This window comes from Megascapheus bottae, chromosome 23 (genome assembly GCF_031878675.1).
Source record: "Megascapheus bottae isolate mThoBot1 chromosome 23, mThoBot2.hap1, whole genome shotgun sequence".
NCBI classification, from domain to species: Eukaryota; Metazoa; Chordata; class Mammalia; order Rodentia; family Geomyidae; genus Megascapheus; species Megascapheus bottae.
The window spans coordinates 20,990,802-21,013,532 of record NC_143531.1 but is presented as its reverse complement, the minus strand read 5'-3'; the positions used below and the strand labels follow the sequence as shown (position 1 = coordinate 21,013,532).

At 38.4% G+C, this 22,731-nt stretch overlaps 1 protein-coding gene across 6 annotated transcripts in view; it reads left to right on the top strand.

The window, feature by feature from the left end:
- Tmem131l (transmembrane 131 like) overlaps positions 1 to 22,731 on the top strand; it is a 127,965-nt gene that overhangs the window by 47,851 nt on the left and 57,383 nt on the right. For all 6 annotated transcript variants that reach the window (XM_090356844.1, XM_090356841.1, XM_090356840.1 and 3 more), the window contains 4 exons: positions 9,625 to 9,693; positions 16,218 to 16,341; positions 17,381 to 17,497; positions 18,491 to 18,601. In XM_090356844.1, coding sequence (XP_090212970.1) covers positions 9,625 to 9,693; positions 16,218 to 16,341; positions 17,381 to 17,497; positions 18,491 to 18,601 — 421 coding nt within the window. The remainder of the gene's footprint in view (positions 1 to 9,624; positions 9,694 to 16,217; positions 16,342 to 17,380; positions 17,498 to 18,490; positions 18,602 to 22,731) is intronic.

Genomic DNA, 22,731 nt, shown 5'->3' with positions numbered 1-22,731 from the left:
AATGAATCTCAGAGGAGAAGGTGAAGGTGATTTTTACTGTAATTACCTGGTGCTCTTTTCTGAATATTTCTTACCTTTTTTAAAATGGCAATCATTGACTGCTGCAGGGATCTGATGCATGCTAGTGCCTGTGCCTCTCCTTCCTGCCCCCAAGCCTCCTTCACATCCATGTTTCATAGTTTCACGCCTGTGACTGCCATAAGGGTTGCGGGGGGGAGGGGGTCCTTTAATTTGAAGAAACAGTGGAGAAAGAAAGATAATCAGCACATTCATCTAGACAGACAAGCCAGGGTCAAACCTTGAGGTTGAAGGATCATTCTGCAATATGAGTTATGGACTACTCGTTAGTTTTTCATAGCTTAGTTAGCCACTGTGCATGTGTTGCTCTTCAGTTTCATCCTTTTAGGGCTGTGTTTTTACAATTTCAAAATGATACTTGGTCCTGTTTGAGAGGTGTTAACCATACTGTTAACTGAGTAGATGCTTCTCTCCATGGTCTGACCTGAATTTACTTGCCATGTTAAAAAGGCATTGCCTGCCATGACCTTGATCTGTATTCTAGGGTCTGTGAAGTGGAGGGCCTCTGCAGAAGAGTGGATTTTTTTAACTAGGAGTGATATACTGTACCCCACTTCCAGACTTTGGCACTAGATTATATAAAGCAGGTTACATCTTGCCTCTTTAGGTTTGCTATTTACTTGTAAATGTGGAAAGTTCCCAGGTAGTGAAAGCAGAAACGAAAGCAGGCCCGTGTGTGCATTCTCCTAGCAGTTGGCACGGGTAGATTTGTGTGGGTTGCACACCATAAGTTTTATATTTTGATGTGTCATGTGTGGCATGTTTTAAAATAATGGGGGAAAAAAGACTACTGGTTTTAAAATAGTATGTGTAGTCAGACAAACCATTCCCCTGTGGGAATGTAGGGAGCATAAAAACAGCAGAACAATAATAATGAGAGAAGTTGTAAGTTTAAAAGTAAGTACCAGAAGGAAATATTTACTTTTGAACTTAAGGATGGCATAGCTTCCCCACTTCTGTCTTCTCTTATGTTCTTCCTACTTTCTTTAAAATAAGGGCTGGTCTTGCCTCTTCTATGTAGTACCTTGCCTCAACCTCTTTTTTTTTTCTTTTCTTTTTTTTTTTTTGCCAGTCCTGGGCTTGAGCTCAGGGCCTGAGCACTGTCCTTGGACTTTCTCAAGGCTACAGCTCTACCTCTTGAGCCTCAGCACCACTTCTGGCTTTTTCTACGTATGTGGTACCGAGGAATCGAACCCAGGTCCCTGCCCCATCTTTTTTTTTTTTTTTTGCCAGTTTTGCCAGTTGTGGGGCTTGAACTCAGGGCCTGAACACTGTCCTTGGACTTTTCTCAAGGCTAGAGCTCTACCACTTGAGCCATAACACCGTTTCCAGCTTTTTTTTTTCTATGTATGTGGTACCGAGGAATTGAACCCAGGTCTTTATGCATGCTAAGCAAACACTCTACCTCTAGGCCAAACTCCCAGCCCTGCCTCAACCTCTTATAAAATATGTTTGTTGAAGTTGCTGCCTAATAAGCCAATCGGTACAACACTTATTTCAGTTTTGGTGTTCTCAACATTAATGTCAGCAAATAAAATGGGGTATATCGAGACTGGATTAGGGTTGTAGGAGCCAGCCCCGTCATGGGAATGTGGGCTAGAGAGGCAGTAGGCTTCAGAAGCTGGGGAATATCAGGCACACTGGTCTTCTTTGACTGTAATGGGTAGGTCACACCAGGAGTCAGTAGGATACTTGTAATATAGACTTAAGGCCTGTGAGAGTTGTAGTCTCTGCATTAAGGAGAGAGGGAGATCAAGACTGCTGTCCTGAGAACTCCAGAGATAATTCATCAGTTGCCTTTTTGGGATCATACTTTCTGCTTAGTTTCATCATGGTGCTTATGAGAAATGGCACTTAACCTAGTATCTCTGAAGTTTGGCTTTCACCTGTAGAGAATGGAAAAGAGCTACTTGTATGTAGAGTAATAAAAGAAATGGTAGATTATCATGTTGAACTTTGTATAAAGGAAATTGTACCCAGTTTAGTTCTAATGGTAGATGGGATGGAGAAAGAAATAAAAGTAATAATTTCCACTTAAATTGACACAGGCTTTTTCAACATAACTAAAGAAAAACTTACTCAGTGTGCATGTCTGTGTTTTTTTATTTTTTCCAGTCCTGGGGCTTGAACTCAAGACCTGAGCACTGTCCTTGGGCTTTTCCTCACGGCATTAGTGCTCTACCATTTGAGCCACACCACCACTTCCAGCTTTTCTGTTTGTGGTACCAAGGAGTCAAACCTGGGTCTCTGTGCATGCTAGGCAAGCACCCTAACCACTAGGCTAAGCTCCCAGTCCCCATGTTTCTGTTTTCTAAAAGTGAATCTGTAAAGCAAAGAAACCCATGTGGACTCCTGATTTAGAGACAGCTAGTACATAGAGGGAAGGAGTTAGTTGAAAGATGAAAATGAATGAGAACAAACAGAATCCTCAGAAGTGGGAATTATTTTCTGTGTGTGTGGTCTTTGTTTTTGTCTTGGGGGTTTGGATTTTTTTTTTTTTTTTGGCCAGTCCTGGAGCTTGAACTCATCAGGGTCTGAGCACTGTCCTTGGGCATTCCTTAAGGCCAAAGGCCAGTGTTCTACCACTTGAGCCACAGCACCATTTCTGGCTTTTCTATACATGTGGTACCAAGGAATTGAATTCAGGTCTTTGTGTATGCTAGGCCAGCACTCTACCACTGGGCCAAACTCCTGGCCCCAGAGGTGGAAATTCTTAACATAAACACAAATCTGGTACCAGATCTGGTAGGAAAAGTAGTTTGCTTCAAGAGGGGGAGAAAAAAACGGATCAATTTAAGGGCCATCTCGATTACATTTCTGTGTATTCTTTGGCCTGAATCCCTGTGTTAGGAATAATTTTGTTTGCTTTATCGGCCTCTCTTTATACCTGCCCCTCTGGGAGATTTTTCTGTATGTGACATATACTCATGTTTTGAAATCATTTGTGTATTCTGTTAAGTAAGAGCTGATTGCAAAAATGGACTCTTGACTGTTTCATGAGATGTTACCATATATTAATTTCAGGAGATATGCTATGCTTATAGAAAAGAACAGCCACCATTATCTCAAATTAAGTAGTTTACAGCTCATAATTCTAACAACATAGATGGCAGAAGTAGGAGAAACATGGTCTGAAGCTGACAATAGGCTAAAACATGAATTCCTGTCTTAACATTGAAGTAAAAGAACTGGGGATGTGGCTCAAATAGTACGGCATAAATGTGAAGCCTTGAGTTTAAACCTCAGTAATGCTGATCCTCTTCCTCCACAGTGGCCCCCCAAAAGAAATGACCAAAAGATAGTGAAAAAAAAGAAAAGAAAAATGACTCCCTTCCCATGTGATGCTGGGAATCTAACCTAGGTTTTCATACATGCTAGCAAACACCCTATTGCTTTTAACTTTTCTTTTTAATTCTTTTTAGTAATGTTATTATAAAGATGATATATAGTCAAGGCATGAGTACATTTCTCTTTGGACAACATCCCCCTTTTCCTTTCTCTTTCTCAATTTTTCCCTCCTAGTTCCATCTACAATGCTTTTGGCTTTTTTTTTTCTTTCTTTCTTTTTTTCTTCTGTGGGTCATGTGACTTGAGCTTGGTCTGGGAGCTGTCCCTGAGCTCTTCAGCTCAAGGCTACCACCCTACCCTTGGGCCAAGTCCCACTTCCATTTTCTAGAGGTTAATTGGAGATAAGAGTCTCAGGTCCTTTTGTGTCCAGGCTGGCTTTGAACCGTGATCCTCAGATCTCGGCCTCCTGAGTAGCTAGGATTACTGGTGTGAGCCACTGTGCCCAGCTGCTTTTGGCTTTTTACAGGACACTTTTTTTTTTCCTTTAAGTGGGAATGATTTTTCTCAGAAGGCATTTATTTTCTTAAATAGTCGTAAAATGTATTTTAGTGTCCCAAAGTTTATCAACTTTGCTTGTTTTTTGTTTTGCTTTGTTTTTTCTTTTTTGGAACTGGGAATTGAACCTAGGATGTTGTACTTGTTAGGCAAGTGCTTTGCCACTGAGCTACATCCCAGCCTGGCTAATTTATCAATTTTGCTGACTTTTGGACCCAGCCTTATATATTGTATTGTACTCACTAAGTTTACCTACCTCTTAGTTTGGATTTTTCGGCTTTGTTAACAGATTCCACTCATTTTGGCTTACATATTCAAAAGGATTCCTTTGACACTTTGAAAGAGTCTTTGGTATTGGCTTTAGGCAAATGCATTCCTATCCCTTATACCTTTATCATCATTAGCTACAAACAGCCCTATTACAGCTGGGAGGAACTACCTGTGAGAAGGAGGTTCACATCAACAGAGTTTCTGTGCAGCTGACTTAAAAATTCAAGTTCTGACTTTGTCTTCATAGAAGGATTGCAGATCTACTCATCTAAGCAGTGACAGGCTGCAGTTTCCTGTGTTGTTGACCTGGGTGACTGGATAGGATTTGAAACAGACCTTAGAACCTAGGAGACCCTATTTCTACTTTCAAAAGTTTCTCTAAAGATTAGCAACTTGTGCCTCTTCTTAGATTCCAGATCTGCTTGGTCACTCAATTGCTAGCTTTTAATCTCTTCTATAACTTTCCAGTGCTTGATTCAGTAGTTTGCTTTTCTCAGTAGGCTCCTATATCTATCTTCCATATTTCAAATTTATTATTTTGCCATCTTCATAATGACAGTATTTGTATATAACTCTTAATTTTGAATATCCTTGATTAGATCAGACTCTTCTAAATAAGAAATAATAACCTGTTGCTAGTTTAAGAAATTTTACTGTATACATTTGCATTGCTTTGTAAATTAGATTTGGTAAGGGTTGAAGATGAAATTTAGGAAATATTTTTTATGATTCTGTAGTTTCTGGTATGTTAGGATAAGGCCAGCTTCATTCTGGACAATGAAGAAATTTTGTGAAGCCTGAATTATTGTTTTATAAATTCATAAACGCAGTTGAATGAGTTTTTTTTTCATTTAACAAAGATCACTGGAGTGGCTGTCCTGAGTGCTGGGGACCCATTAACTAGAAAATAGCCTAAATCTCTGTTTAGGAAGACCATGCAGTCTGATTGTGGGAAGACTAGCCTCACTCTTGGATGTTGGAGAGTGTAAATGTAGAAAGCAAAAAGTTGGAAAAGGGAAGGTCTAGAAGGAACTGGGGATATGGCTCAGTGGCAGAGTCCTTTCCTTGCTAGTGTGAGTCCCTGAGTTCAAACTTCACTTTAAAAAAATTGCCTTTGCTAGGCAGCAGTGGTTTATGCCCATAGTAATCCTAGTGGCTCACAGCTATAATCCTAGTTACTTAGGAGGCTGAATATCACTATTGGGAGCTATTCCAGGAAGACAAATCCTAGAGACTCATTTTCCAATTAGGAAAAAAAGCTGAAGTAGAGATGAGGTCCTCAAGTGATAGTGTCAGCCGTGAGTGGTAAAAGCTAAGCCAGAGCCTGAGACACTGAGTTCAGGCTGTGGCTGAGCCTCCGTGTCTATATTGGGAGCAGGGGAGACTGAGATGTGACAGGAGTTAGGGGAAGTCCAGCAATATAGTCAAGTATATTGCAGTTAAAACTTTTATATTCTCAGTGACTGAAGCTCTTGGAAGTTTTCAAAAATCCACCGTTAGTGAATATTCTCATAATAACTTTATTATTTTCCTGTGATTATTTTTTCTATTGTAATCAGGTTTTGTCTTTTTCATGTTTACTTATCATGGCAACATTTTTCCCCCAGATCACTTATAATCTTGAGTCTTAATGAAAGGAGAACACTACTTGTTTGGAACTGGTGGATATTGGTATAAGAATTGAATAGATCAAACCATGTGAGATGTGCTATGGCTGGTGTTTGTTTCACAGTTGCATTTGTTTTTGTGCATGGGATGCATGCTGCCCTTTCACACTGGAAGGAGATAGGAAATTGTTAAAGGAGAAAAGTGTGAAAAGGAGAACCAGGTGTAAGACAGGCCAACCTGGCCATGACAGGGGAGCTGATGTGGGTGGGACCTGTGCTAAGGTGCCTTGTTTCTCGGGCCTGAAGGACCTATCAGGGCTGTTCTTATTTTATTATTATTTTTTATTTTTTTGCCCATTCTTCAGCAATTACACTTAAGGGCTTGGAGGAATTCAAAGAAAAATTACATGGTGCATGATTTGCATATGAGTAGAACTGTACAATTAACAACAATTAAATCCCCTGGCTGAATTGAAAGAGTTGTATGCTAGTGTTACTGAGTTCCTGCAGAGTGTAGCCCATGACTGTGTTAGTCTCTTCTTTCCTTTGTATATTAATTAGCATCTGGCAGAAATCTAATGAATATAATACTGAATTGCTTTTCATGGTGATTTGCTATCCTAGAGCTGAAGGGCAAGGTGGATTTTGTATTTAGTACATTTAAAAATCATATTTAATTATTTTAATATAGAGTAGAATGACTTAACCCTGGAGCCTAATAAAGATAGCAAATCCTTAACAGGTGGAAAAGGATAAACTGAAATAAAAGAATGTTGGAATGGGAATTAGGGAGATGGGTGTCATTGTTGGTCTGTTTTTTAGCTTTTTCAAAGCCATTTAGCTACTTGGCTAAATTCATTGATTGCATGTGGAATGTGGTATGATGTAATGATATATTTTAAGGTTTTTTTGAATTGTAAGTGTAGTTCCTCTTGAGTGTAAAATCTTGGTAGTGTGAAAGTAGGAAATCCTAGGACAGCACCCAGTTAGCATTGGTTGTATGTGGGTTAAGGCCTTGTGGGATAGCCACAAGGCCTCCACATAAGCCAGCCAGCCAGCCATCAAGGCAGGAATCTAGTGTGCTGACCCCACAGGGGTTGCACATGATGCTGGATGCCATCTTGGATTCCATGGCACAATCTGGAGCTGTTAGGGTACCCATGCACAGAATGTACAAATGGAAACTCCAGTTAGGAGCTCTTCAGAGGATTTCCAGCCATACTGAAGAGGTAAAGTCAGCAGTATCCACACCATAAGAGACTATGGAATTAGACTGCCCTCTGCCTTGTAGAGCAGGGCTTTCTGTCAGTTTCCATGTAGGCCCAGGCCTGCCTCTGCCCACATGCTGCTGCTTACCTTCCCCGCTGTCCTCTCCTTCTGCCTGTGCTGTTCATCACACAGGGTCCATGGCTAGAGCTCTACCACTTGAGCCTCAGCACCACTTCTAGCTTTTTTCTCTGTATGTGGTACCGAGGAATTGAACTGGGGTCTTCATGCATGCTAGGCAAGCACTTTAACCACTAGGCCAAACTCCTGGCCCCAGGGTCCATGGTTTTCTTAACCTTTTGTCTTTGTTCCTGCTTTCAGCAGGAATCTGATAGGGGCCTTCCTTATCATGAATGAAGCTTTGGATTTTATACCCAGAATTGAAAAAGAAAAATGAAAAAGGAAGGGGGGGGAGAAAAGAAACCTTTGTCATCCCCTCTCCTCCCTGCCTCCCTCACCCCCCAGTTTCTCCTCCTGTCTCTCTGAACTCTCCAGGCAATGAGTTTATGCTTGCTAGTTACCTGATGGGTTAAAACCTGAGGGAAACATGTTCCTTGGGTTGGCCATCTGCCTCATGGCAGTCTTTGATTGCAGAAGGGCTGTGGGGCTGGGACCAAAGTCAGTGGCCCTGCTTTTCACTCTGAAAGAGTGGAACAAATCATTGCCTTTGAAATATGTTTTTGGTCAGATAACATGTTATCCTAATAGCCCAAACTGTTGGTTAATTCATTTCCCTAAGATTATTTTTAATGGGTGTGTCTAGTATTAGCAGATAGGTATAATTTTCCTAGGAATAAGACATCTGAGCAGTCAGATATCACAGGATTGTCATATTCATCCAGTACAACTCATGCATTCTGCAGAAAAGGGACTCATGCCCTGTCACAGGGTGGGGTGGGGTGGGTGATGTCTCCTATCATGGCTGGTGCCTGATTCCAGCTTTATTTCCAGTGAAACACCTTTACTCCTAGTCTACCATTTTTCAAGCTGTTTTTTAAATGGATAAAGAAAAATGTGGCTTAAGTTGAAGGAAAAGAGGAAAAGTGACCTTAGGAAAAGATAAATCTCGTTTTTTTTAAACAGCATGTGTGGAGTTTCTAGTCCATGTGTTCTGCCTCTGAGATGGCTTATTTTTTTGCAGAAGATAGGCATCATTAAAATAAGGACTTAGAAGAGGTTAGCTCACAGGTAATATGTAAGCTGAACGTTTGTGAGCCCAGAGTTCTTTCCCTAGTGGCTTGTCCTCCTGACCAAGTAAGAACTAAGAGTGTGTAGACCAGGTTCCACACAAATAAGTACATACACATCTAAGGTTACATTCCTTTTTAAAATAACTGTAATTGTTATTATAAAGGTGATATTCAGAGAGGTTGCAGTTGAAGTTGGGTAAAGAGTTCATTTCTTTTTGGACAGTGTCACTTCTCCCCTCACTCTTGCACAGGGATTATATTTCTTACTTTTGTTACTGTGTTCTGTCAGGGTTGCAAAATAGCTTGTATGCACATACGTACGTATGTATGTGTGTATTTCTGGTCCTGAGGCTTGAACTCAGGGCATGGATACTTTCCCACTTTACCTGAGCTCAAGGCTAGCACTGTACCACTTGAGCCATGGCACCACTTTGAGCTTTTCTGAGTAGTTTATTGGAAATAAGAGTCTCACAGACTTTACTTCGTGGACTGGTTTCAAACAGTGATATCTGTATTTAGTTAATGTATTTATTTTTGTGTCAGTACTGGAGCTTGAACTCAGGGCCTCACATTCTCACTTGGCTATGGCTGCTTAGTACATACCTGGTGCTCTACCACTTTTTAAAAAATTGGTAGTTCATTCACCTATTAGTTTATTTTGTTGTATCTGTATTATATCTTTTTTTACATGTCTGTTTTTTGGTATGCTTTTTTGCTGTATTGATTTAAAAAATTTTTTATTGTGATTAATAGAAGGGTTACATTATGTTCACCAGATAGTAGGTGCATAACTTCACAAACATTGATACCCTTTCTCATGACATGGTCCCCATTTCCCTCCCACCCTCCCCCCACTTATCTTGATTTCCTCCCTTCCCTATCCAATTTCAAATAACCAATTAAGCACATATAAAATATATCAGATAACAATGTGAAATATTGTAACAATATGAGATAACCAAGGGATGGCAAAAGAGTGCTGTATTGATTATTCTGAAGAAAAATGAGATCATCATAATGTTTAAAATTTGCTAAAAATGTAACTTACTGTGTGAGATTTCATGTGGTTGTTATTCTTAAAAATGGAGACCTAGAGGTGCTGTGAGCCTTCAGTAACTATTTTGACCTTTGCCTGTTACCAGTACTCTTAACAGATTTAGGGGCCAAAATCTACTGTAGATATGACCTTTCTTGATTTGGAGATTGATTGAAAAGAGCCATATTTCTGAGACTATATGCAGATAAAGAGTACAGATGTTTAAATCCATCCCCATTTTCAGTCAGAATTCGGACAAGGTCTATACATTTGATAAATTAAAGTAACTGTAATCTGAGTATCTTATCTCTTCCTCTTCATTTTTATTTTTTAGCTTCTCAGAGAAACTATTTAGTGGAAAAGGCTTGCATTTCCAGCCATCATTTCTAGACTTTGGAATACAGTAAGTATCTTTTCATCAATTAATAACACTAATTGTATTTGTGTTACTCTCTGTATCTTTCATGATATATTCTATATACTCTATCTTTGATGATATATTTTATTCATTTTATAAACACAAAAATGTTAAATTTTAAGCATATTAATAGATAGGTATTGATCTTAGTATTTGTAAAATGTTTTCATGGAAAGTAGAGCATTGTTCCTTTTTTTAGTTTTCACATTTATTTATTCATTTGTTTATCTATTTACTTTTGCATTGCTGGGGTTGAATCTTGGTCCTCGTGCAAGTGCTTTACCATTATGCTATATATACTCTCAGCCCCCTTTCTGTAGTTTTTAAACCTTAGTTCTTGTGTTGTTTTGTAGTGGTTGGAATCCAGTAAGAAGCCAGCATTAATAAGCCTTTGTTTTTCTCAAACAAATAAGATGATTTCATAATGAAGCCATCAGAATATTAAGTTTCAGAACTTTTTTTTGGTTGTTTTTGTTTTTTGTTTTTGCCAGTCCTGGGGACTTAACCCAGGGCCTGAGCACTGTCCTTGGGCTTTCCTCAGGGCTAGGGCTCTACCACTTGAGCCACACCACTACTTCTGGCTTTTCTGTATATGTGGTACTGAGGAATCGAACCTGGGTCTCCTGGTTTCAGAACTTTTTAAAGCTTAATTCTGGTATTGACTTGATTTTCTTTCTTACTGTACCTTTAGGACTCTAAAGTAGAACTGTCTTGACCTTTCCAAAGATTGTCTTTAAATTTAGGTGGACCTCATTTGGGAATTTGAAGAAATTAAGATAAAGAGGAAACAGCCTAAGAATTCTTGTCTGTGACACAGTTTGAAATTTGAAAATGTTGAAAGCTTCCTGGATACAGAATATGGCATTGAAAGGTAGAATTCTAGTAATTCAAAGCTAGGAGTGGCAGTGTTTGGAGTTTGCTGACTTTACAAGATTCTAAGTGTCGGTTTCCCTCTTTTCCCTCCCTCTCCCTCCCGCCTCCTTTTTTTTTAGAGGTGCTCATCCTGGAGCTTGAACTAAAAGCCTAGGCGTTATCCTTGAGCTTTTGTGCTCAAAGCTAGAGATCTACCACTTGAGCCATAACTCTACTTCCAGCTTTTTGGTAGTTAATTGAGATGAAAGTCTGATGGGCTTTCCCAGGCTGGCTTCAAACTGTGATCTTCAGCATTACATGCGTGAAATCACCAATGTCTGGTTAAATGTCAGCTTTTAAAAGTATATATTACGGGACCAGGAGTTTAGCCTAGTGATAGAGTGCTTGCCTAGCATGCACAAAGATCCAGGTTTGATTCCTTGGTACCACATACATAGAAAAAAGCTGGAAGTGGTAGTGCTGAGGCTTAAGTGGTAGAGCTCTTGCCTTGAGAAAATCCAAGGACAGTGCTTAGACCCTGAGCTCAAGCACGGGACTGTATGTATATATATTTATTTAAAATATACTGGAAGCTAGGCACTAGTGGCTCACGCCCATAATTCTAGTTACTCAGGAGGCTGAGATCTGAAGATCATGGTTCAAAGCCAGCCCAGGCATGAAAGTCTGTGAGACTCTTTATCTCCAATTAACTATCAGAAAACTGGAAGTGGCACTGTGTCTTAAGTGGTAGAGTGCTAGCCTTGAGTTGAAGAGCTCAGAGACAGCTCCCTGGCCCAGAGTTCAAGCCCCATGACCAACCAAAACAACAACAACAACAAAAATACTAGAATCTGAGTTTATAATATTTATCTGGGAATACGTATAAGTAAGATGGACTTTTAGTAACATCAGTAATTTCAAATTCTGATAGACTTTTGCTTTTGTGCAAAGTCTTCATTATAAAAGGAAATCTTACAGGCTAGGGTATGTTAAAGAGTTTATATTATAGATTGGTAGATATAATAAAAGTTTTAATAGGTGTAGCTAGATTAGGGATGGATTCTGTTTTGATATATTTATTCAGTATAATGTATATTAAACATATATGTTCTTATTATATTTATTCTTTAGTGTAATCATTGCATCTTGCATGCATGTATATATTAGCTACATTTGTCTTAGTGTATACATTCACTGCTGCCTCTGATAGCCAGAGAATGCTAAAAGGCTTTGATTTGAAAGGACAGCAGGTTTAAAAAATAATAAGAACATACTCTAGTATAAACTAGAAGACATTTGAGTCAAGGTTCTTCTACCAAATAGCATAATTTATAGTCATTAGCCAGGGAGTTCTGTTCTCTTGACTGCTTTGGTTCAACTTTAGCTTTTGTTTATTTTGAAGTTGACCTTGAGCAAACCACATCCCTTTTCATAGTTTTGGCTACCCTTTTGGCTACAGAATTAAGATCATGTTTCTTAGTTGCCCTCTGCCTGCTTCTTGGGACTTATTTTTAGGCTTAACATTTTGTTGGCCCTAAGATTAAAAGTGTTAATCATTCATAAATGATTTTATTTATTCTTTTGCAGTGTTAATTATCTTTTATTAGTGAAGGAAATTTGTATCTTTGTAACATATGAAAGACTATTTGCCAGAGCTGGTGTGGTAGCTCATGCCTATAATCTTACCTACTCAGGAGACTGAGATCTGAAGATTGTGGTTCAAAGCCAGTCCAGGCACTAAAGTCCATGAGACTCTTATCTCCAATTAACCACTAGAAAACTGGAAGTGGCCCTGTGGCTCCAGGGGTGGGGCGGTAGCCTTGAGCTGAGGAGCTCAGGAATAGTGCCCAGGCCAGTTGTAGCCCCACAACAAACAAACAAACAAAAAAATGTATTAGCCAGGCACTGATGGCTCATGCCTATAATCCTAGATACTCAGGAGGCTGAGATCTGAGGATCACAGTTCAAACCCAGCTGGGGCAGAAGTCTGTCCAACTCTTAACTCCAACAAACTGCTAAGAACAATCTGGTAGAAAAACTTTAGGATTTGATGGTGATAATTTAGTATTTAAAGAAGTATTTATATATGAGACAATAGGCATTTATTTTTTTGTCATCCATAAATTAGTTTCCTTTTTTTATTGTCAGGATAATGTATAGAGTAGTATATAGAGGGGTTACAGTTACATTTGTCAGGTAGTAGGTGCATTACTTCTTACACATTGATACCCCTTCTAATGTTTTTGTCCCTGTCCCCCTCCCAAGCATCTTGTTTTTCCCCCCTTACCTTTCCTATTTCAAATAAGCAAATAAATGTATATAAATTATACCAAGTAACAAAATCAGATACAGTAATAATATGAGATTAACCATAAGGACAAAAAAGGAGAAGAGAAAAAACATAATACATTAAGAACAACAATCACACAAGATAAAGTTCTTGTTTCTATATCCTAGAGTTCCTTTCATTTAGTCTCATCCTATATGACCTTATGTACCTAGGTTTTGAGCTATTGTAATCCTCTGCTAGGAGAGTCCTAGATGTATACTAATTATTACAAATGAGGGAAACCATTGAGCCTATGTTCCTTTGGATGTGTCTTACTCCACTTAATATGATATTCTGCAAGTCTTTCAATTTCCTTATGAATGGGGTGATGTCATTCTTTCTGATGGCAGCATAGAATTCCATTGTGTTTAAGTACTACATACATCTTCTTGATCCAATCATCTACGGAGGGGCATCTGGGTTGGTTCCCTATCTTTGCTATGGTAAATAATGCTGCATTGAACATCGTTGTGCTGTTGGCTTTAGTATGTCCTTGTTTCTGGACATTTGGGTAAATGCCAAGGAGTGGAATTGCTGGGTCATAGGGAGCTCTTATGTTTAGTCTTTTGAGGAACTGCCATACTGCTCTCCATAGTGATTGAATGAGTTTACATTCCCACTATCAGTATAGTAGCGATCTCTCCTGGCCACATCCCCTCCAGCATCTGTTGTTATTAGATTTCTGATCCTGGCCATTCTAACTGGAGTGAGGTGGAATCTCAGAGTTGTTTTGATTTGCATTTCTTTTATGGCCAGAGATGTCAAGTATTTCTTCATGTGTCTGTAGGCCATTCTTTAAGTCTTTGGCCCATCTTTTAATGGGATGGTTGTTTCTTTGAATATCTGTTTTGGAGAGATTCAATTTTTTGAGCTGTAGATATATTTTAGATATGAGGCCTTTGTCTGTTGTATGGTTAGTGAAGATCTTCTCCCACTTTGTGGGCTTGTCTGTTTAACTCCTTTGCCATACAGAAGCTCTGCAGATTAATACAGTCCCATTTGTCCAAACTTTCTTTAATTTTATTGTGTTTATTTTGTTTCTGGGTCTTTATTTAAGAAAGTTCCGACCTGTGCCAAGGAGACTATTGTATTTCCTATTCCTTCTTGTAAAGTTTTCAGGGTATCTTTTACCTCGAGGTCTTTGTTGATCCATTTGGAATTAATTCTGTGAAGTTTTCAGGGTATCTGCTTTTACCTCAAGGTCTTTGATCCATTTGGAATTAATTCTGGTGTAGAGTAACACAGAAGGATCCAACTTAGTTTTCTATAGGTGATTAACCAGTTCTGCCAGCACCACTTATTGATGAGGCTGTCTTTCTTCCATTTTTTTTCTTTCTCTTATCAAAGATTGGTAGCCATAAGTCTGCAGGTTGATTTCTTGGTCTTCAGTTCTATTCCCTTGGTCCTCAGCCCGTTCTTGTGCCAATACCAAGATGTTTTGATTACTGTAGCTCTGTAATAGAGTATAAAGTTTGGTATTGATATTCCTCCAGTGCTATTCTTTCTGTTAAGAATTGTTTTTGCTATTCGGGGTCTTTTATTATTCCATATGAATTTTTGAATGGCTTCCTCTATTTTCTCTGTTTCCTTAAAGAATGACATATTGATGGGCATTTTAATTTGTAGATAGCCCTTGACAGTATTGCCATTTTCACGATGTTAATTCTTCCAGTCCAGGAGCATAGGAGGTTTTTCCACTTCTTCAGTTCTGCTTTAATTTCCTTTTTCAGGTTTTTAAAGTTTTCATCATAAAGGTCCTTTTCATTCTTAGTTAATTCCTAAATACTTGATTTTCTTTGAGGCTATTGCAAAAGGAGTTGTTTTCCTGATTGCTGTCTCACTCTTCTCGTTGTTGGCATACAGAAAAGCATTTGACTTTTGAGGGTTAATTTTATACCCTGCTACTTTGCCAAAGTTTCAAATCAGCTCAAGCAACTTGGGAGTTGCTTTAAATACAGAATCATGACATCTGCCAAGAGGGAAAGTTTTACTTCCTCTTTCCCTATTTGGATCCCCTTTATGCTTGCTTCTTGCCCTATTGCTCTGGCTAGGAATTCTAATACTGTATTAAAAAGGAGTGGAGAGAGTGGGCATCATTGTCTTGTTCATGATTTTAGAGGAAGTAGCTTTAGCTTTTCGCCATTAAGTATAATGCTATCTGTAGGTTTGTCATACACAGCCTTTATTATACTGAGGAATGTTCAGGATTTCTAGTTTCTCCAGAGCTTTTAGCATAAAGCGGTGTTGGATCTTGTCAAATGCCTTTTCTGCATCTGTTGAAATAATCAAGTGATTCTTGCCTGCTCCTGTTGATGTGTTGAATTATATTAATTGATTTGTGTATGTTGAACCAGCTTTGCATCCCTGTGATGAATCCTGTTTGATCATAGTGCATAATTTTTTTGATGAGTTGCTGAAGACGATTGGCCAGTTATTTTGTTTTTCCTAAAGCACACATTTTTAATATATTAGAGTGATCAGAATAAAACTAGAGAAACACAAAGGTAATCAATATGAAGTTTCTGCTTAAATTGGAGGTGCTTTAGTGCTGACCCATACTAATAAGAACTGTGTATTTCTGTTTCTACCACTTGAGAACACTAAAACTAGAGACAGTTTTGTAGCTCTTCATTACAGTTCAGTTGAACTAAAGTGAGCAGTGGAAATCAGAGTGAAATGACTGGAGGGAATACCATAGGTAGATCTAGGTGGGTGGTTCAAAAACCAGCTCCTGTCCTCTTGTAGTTCCTTTGTTAGAGCTTGGGGAAGTGCTAACATGAGAGTAGGTGGAAAATTTGGCAGTGATGTATAAGCCTTGTGTGTGCATGTTTATGGAGGGAGGAGCCACAGCCTTCATCAGAGCTTTCCAAAGGCTCATAAGTAGATATGAATGGTAACTACAAAGTACTACAGAGTGTTCATCTTTCTCAGAATGGCCGTAAGCAGCAATTAAGTTTTCCTTTTATAAGCCCTAATAAAATAATTTTCCTTGTGAATTGAAAAGGCCTTCCTCAAAAAGACTTCTTTCAGTTGAGTACTCCGAAAATGAGCCCTAAGGAAGTAGCCTTTGTCTGTGAGTTTAGTTTCTTTTTTTCTTTTTCTTTCTTTTCTTGTGGGTCATGGGGCTTGAACTCTAGGCCTGGCTGCTGTCTGCTGTCCCTGAGCTCTTCAGCTCAAGGCTACCACCCTACCCTTGAGCCACAGCCCCACTTTCCATTTTCTAATGATTAATTGGAGATAAGAGTCTCATACATATGTGTGTATATGAATTTTTGTGTAGAAATAATTGATAACCACGTAATACATTATGTTTTTGTTTTCTTCCTAGGTTTCTGGGGCACCCTGCAGCTAAGATTCTCTATGCATACAACCCAAGCAGGGAGAATGAGGTCGTGGTTAACTCAGTGTTTACAGCTGCTAGACATTTTCATGTGTCTCCTGCTCATCGCAGGGTAAGTGCTGGTATACTCTGGAAACTATGCTGTGGCAGGTTGCCACAGTCTCTTGCTTTCTTTGGCCTCAAGTTTTTACTTTCTATTCCTTGGCTCTCCTTTTTTGCTACTCAGTCTTCTCTTTTTTGTGTGTGCTATACAGTATTTTTTTTTTTTCATTTGTTCATTTTCAAATCATTGGTGGCTCTGAATAACTGGGAAAAATAAAGTTGAAAGAAACTAGGTAGTAATATGGATGTGTATATTTATATGTATATATGTATATCTACAGTAGTTAGTATAGTTTTATCATGGTGAAAGAAAGTTTATATTGCTTTACATTACTCCACATGCTGAAGAATTAGTAACCAACACAAGTTTATGGTCATGACCTCTGCCACCTCTCAGAGTTACCAAGAAAGCCAGGACTTACTTCTCAGTCTAAGAATAAAAGGTATATTGATGCAAAGAACTTGAAAGAACTTGCTAAGCTGAGAAAGGATGAAGGCTGACCTGAGATCCATTGTGAGATATTCCCACATTACACCTCCCCCCACTCCCATTAAAAAAAAAAAAAAAAGGAATAGATTGTTCCTAGAAACCTAACTTACACTATAACAGAGTTCAAAATCTTAGTCTTCTGGTTGATTTTTTTTTTTTTTTTTTTTGCCAGCCTTCAGTTAGTAGGTACTGATTGTTAGTAGGCCTTAACTTGCTTTATTGTATATACCTAATATTAGGGACTTATACTGTGCGTCTAAGAAAATGTTATATGGGAAGCTTGGTGTTTAGTTTATTGTCATTGATTTTTATCTACATATCAACATGTTTGCACTTTAATATAATCTATATTCAAGTTGAGCCAACATGTGCCACAGTTGTTATGTTCTTAGACTGTTGAGTGTTGTTTATTTGGGGGATGCTCAGGGCCTCATGATACTAAGAAGTTATAGTATAGAATATGCAAATATCTATTAACAGAAATGTTGAAAAAAAGGTTTGGGAAAAGACAGTTTAAATGAATCCATTCCAAATGGCTAATTAGAACCCTTTCTTTCAGGTAATTCCAGCAATGGGAAAAACTTCCTTTAGAATTATTTTTTTCCCTACTGAAGAAGGAAGCATTGAAAGTTCTTTATTTATTAATACTTCTTCACATGGAGTCCTTTCCTATCATGTAAGCAAGTTTTCATATGGGCATATAATATGATTGTTGACTTAACAGAGGGATTTGGATATTCTTAAGACTTTTTTGTTTGTTTGTTTTTTGGTTGGTTATGGTTTGAAGTCAGGGCGTGGGTACACTGTCCCTGAACTCAAGGCTAGAACTCTACCACTTTGAACCACAGTGCCACTTCCATTTTGTTTTGTTTTGTTTGGCGTTTTTTTTGTAGTGGTTAATTTGAAATACGACTTTCATGGGTACTTTTCACGTGGCTTTGAACTGTGATCCTCAGCTCTCAACATCTTGAGTAGCTTAGATTACTGGCTTGAGACACTGGTACCTGGCTCTGTCATTAAAATATGAGCTTGTTGAGGATATTGATTACTTTTATCCTTCTGTTTCATATGCCTTTATCTTCAGTACAGACTACAGAAGCTATACCCTTCCTTATGCTTTGGAAGCGTATTGGGACAGAACCGCCATGTATCATAACAGTTTTGTAATATAACATAAGAAGCTTCCACCACCCAAGGCAGTTAGAGTGAACTGTCAGGACAGCTCTGGTGGTTTTTCCCCTCCCTGCTTCAGGAATATTTTTGATGGTATGGTTGGGGGTCCTTTTCCATGGAGCTCATCTTAATACTACTCTTTATATCAAAGTAATAGGAAGGGAACATGAAGAATTGTGTTCCATTCACAAAAGTAGTTAGGAATTATAGCCTTCAGTGTGGTACTTGGGACATCTTGAACAGGATGTGGTATCCAGTCATTTAAGTGCCAAAATAAATCATATTGTGGTTCTTATCAGATTTCATTAAATACATGGTTTCATATCATAGATAGCCACTTGTGGAAAGCTTTACTATGATAAGAAACCTTCAACTTAAAACACTTAGATAATAAACAAGCAGGCTACAGTAATGAATGGAGATTTTCTTTGAGGGGAGCTATTTTAACATGAGGCCTTAACATGAGGTCTAACATTATTCTTTTCTTTTTCTTTAGGTATCTGGTATTGGCACTCGAAGAATCTCTACTGAAGGGTCTATAGATCAGCTGCCAAATGCTTATTTTCTGCTTCCACAGGTCCAGAGTATTGAGCTTTCAAAAACACAGGTCATTTTAATAGATTCACTTTGAGCAAATGTTACAGCTTCCTTTATGTGTCTTCTGCAGAATATGTATAGCATTTTGCACATATGCAAAAAAGGGATTTAACTGTTCCTTGCTTTTTGAAAAGTTCTGAAATATAGCAATAATATATATGTGAAGTATCAATGGATTCTACATCCTTTTTTAGTCTTTTTTTGATGGAGATCAGCAAAGTAGTATTTGAAAAATATTAAATCCTTTATTTTGATAACAGAAATGATAGTGATTAATATCTTATCCAATAAATGAAAAACAGTACAACAGAAACAATCCAAAGAAATTAGGGGGAAGAAAAGAAAATAGGCAACATAGAAATTACTAAAATAGAAACATACACAATATAGAAAATCAAGAAACCTAAGTGGTTCTTCAAGAAAACTATGTGATGGGGGAGGAGTGTGGCCTACTGGTAGAGTGCTCGCATAGCATGCACAAATCCCTGGGTTCGACTCCTCAGTACCACATACACTGGAAAAAGTGGAAGTGGTGCTGTGGCACAAGTGATAGAGTGTTATCCTTGAGAAAGCCCAAGGACAATGCTCAAGCCCTGAGTCCTAGCCCTGGGACTGGCAAAAAAAAACCCTAATGTGAAAGACAAACGGTAGTCATGACCACTACAAACAACCCCAGGTATAATCAACCCATGCCACAGACAGGTGTAGAAGGTGCTTGGTGTATAAAGACTTTTAGTAGATCTGTGTCAGTGTATCAGAAAAGAGACCAGGTGAACAAGTTATTAAGAAAATAGAATTTAAGAGTAAATAGAAAGCTTAAGGAATTCTAACTTAAATTTTTTTTTGTAAATTATTTTAACTTTTGACATAAAAACTTCTGGCCCAAATGGTTTTACAGAATTTTATTTTTCTTTTTATTTCAAAGACTTTTATATGAACTTTTCCAGAAAACAGAAATAGGAAGACTTCCCTGACATGAAGGTTGTATAACATTGATTTTAAAGCAGATGGGCAGAGTCTGAGAGAAATTCAGAATAATCTCATTCAGGAATAGCAAAGCAAAATAAAATTTGTAATACAGCTGAACTGTGTCCTATTTTTGTTTTTTAATTTTTTTTAGGTACATTCTTTGGTTCTTCCCCCTCCCTCCCACCCCAGTTTCGAGAATTACACTTCTGGGGCATTGCATATGTTAGGAAATTTCTCTACTACTGAACTAAACACCCCCAACCCTTTTATTTTAATGACATAAATTATGTACCATAAAATCTACCACTTAAGGACTATAATTTTGTGGATTGTAATATATTCACAAAATTTTATAACTATCATCAGTATCTTAATTTTAGAATATTTTCGTTGCCTTAGTCCCTGGTAACCACTAAATCTGCCTCTGTCTTTTCTGTCTGAGTGGATTTATCTATTATGGGTATTTCATACAAAGAAAATATATTCCTTTGTGATTAGCTTTTTTCCTATAATGTATTTTCAGGTTCCATCCACATTTTTTACTCCTTTTTATTGCCAAGTAGCATATCATATGGTATGTAGACATACCATATTTTGTTTAATCATTAGTTAGTAGACATTTTTTGTTTCTGGTGGTACTAGAATTTCAACTCAGAGCCTTGTATTTGTTAGCTAAGTACTCTGAAACTTGATCATGCCCTTTCCCCAATTGGTGAACATTTGAGTTATTTCTGCTTTTTATTATGAAAAATGTTTCTGTTCTCTTGAATATAATGCCGTTTAAAAATTACTAGTTGTTGTTATTATTATTATCATTATTATTCACATGTCCTGGAACTTGAACTCAGGGCCTAGCACTGTCCCTGAGGTTCTTTGCTTAAGGATAGCACTCAACCACCTGAGTCACAGCACCACTTCTGGCTTTTTCTGTTATGTGATACTGAGGAATCTAGTCCAGATATGTGCTAGGCAAGTACTCCACAACTAAGCCACATTCCCAGCCTTTTTTTTTTTTTTTTTCTTGGTTTTAATCCCAGGGCTTTAACTCAGGGCATGGGTGCTGTCCCTTAGCTTTTTCACTCAAGGCTGGCACTGTACCACTTTAGCCACAGCTCAAAGTCTTACAGGCTTCCCTGCCTGGGCTAGCTTTGAACTGTGATCCTTAGATTTCCGCCTCCTAGGCATGAGCCACCATTGCCTGGCTGAATTTGTCTCCCTATTAAACATACAGATACATGATTTACAACCATTCTCTCCCACCATTATGTAGCTTGTCTTCACACTTTGCTTCCTCCCCCTCTTTCACCAGTCCTGTGGCTTGAACTCAGGGCCTGAGCATGGGCTTTCTCTCAAGGCTAGCTGTCACTTTAGCCACTGTACCACTCCTGGTTTTTTCTATGTGTGTGGTATCAAGGAATCAAACCGGGTCTTTGTGCTTGTTAGGCAGACACACTATAGCAAGGCCAAACTCCTGACCCCTTCACACTTTATTTTTTGGTCTGTCATGGAGCTTGAATTCTGGTCCTGGGCACTGTCCCTGAGCTCTTTAGCTTAATGCTACTGCCCTGCCCCTGGAGCCACAGCGTCACTTCTAGTTTTTGGCTTTCTAGTGGTTAATTGGAGATAAGGGTCCCATGGACTTTAGTGCCTAGGCTGACTTTGAACCTTGGTCCTCCGATCTCAGCCTCCCGAGTAGTTCGGATTACAGGCATGAGCCACCCTATCCAGCATCCTTCACACTTTCTTAATGGTAACCGCTGACGTCCAATTTTGAATTTATTTATTTTTTATTTTTTTTAACCAGTCCTGGGCTTGAGCTCAGGGCATGAGCACTGTCCTTGGACTTTCTCATGACTAGACTCTGCCTCTTGAGCCTCAGCACCACTTCCAGCTTTTTTCTATGTATGTGGTACCGAGGAACTGAACCCAGGTCTTTGTGCATGCTAGACAAGCATACTACCACTAGCCAAACTCCTGGACCCCCAAATTTGAATTTTGATAAAGTATGGTTTACCTGTTTTTTCCTTTGGTTATTTACATTTGTAGTGCTACATGTGAAAAAGCAAAGGTTAAAGATTTACTTATCTCCCTTTAAGTTTTATAGTTTACATTTAGGCTTATGGCCTATTTTGCTTTTAAATGATTGAAGATGGAATGAGAGTAGGGGATCCATATTTATTTTTTTACATATAGATGTAGTACTAGTACCATTTGGTAGAAAAACATTGCTCTCCCTATTGAATTGTCTTGGTGTTGTTTGCCAGTCCTGTCATCTTTTCCTCCATTCTTGGCTGTAGAAAAATCTCTTCTTTACTTTTAACTTGTGCCAGCTCTGTGTTTTTAAGGCTGTCCTGGATGGCCATAGCTTTCTCTAGGCCAGGCAGGCATCGAGGCAGTCAACTGGTAGTTCTTGAATGTTGTTTCTTGAGTGTTCCAATAATTGAATACAGCCCAATGACCTGATTTGTTTTGCTAATTGTTTACTAGTAAAAACAGTATTTAAAAATTGAAATTTCAAAAAATATCCTTTAAAGGTATTTATTTGGGTTTACTTGTTATGATTTAGAAAATGAAATCTGTTTCTCAAGTACTAGCTAAAAATAAAAACCTAAAAATAATAAAAATTGTTGTTTTGGGTACTATTAGAGTTTGAACTCAAGGCTTGCTGCTTATTCAGTGTCCTTGCTCAGATGGTACTGTATAATTTGAGCCATGTGCAGTCCTGCTTTGTTTGTTTGGTTTTTTTGTTGTTTTTGTTTTTGTTTTGTTTTGTTTTTTGTTTTTGCCAGTCCTAGGCTTGAGCTCAGGGCTTGAACACTGTCCTTGGACTTTCTCAAGGCTAGAGCTCTACCACTTGAGCCTCAGCACTACTTCCAGCTTTTTTCTATGTATGTGGTACTGAGGAATTGAACCCAGGTCTTCATGCATGCACTCTACCACTGGGCCAAACTCCCGGCCTGGAGTCCTGCTTTTTGCTGGTTATTTTGGAGATGGAGTCCATCTCAAAAGTTTTGTGCCTTGACTGGCTTCAAATCTCAGTCCTCTGGATCTCAGCCTCCAGAATAGGTAGGATTAAAGATGTAAGCCATTAATGCGTGATTTAACAAATATTGATATATATATATATATATGCACACACACAAATAAGAAAATATATAAAGTTTAAACATA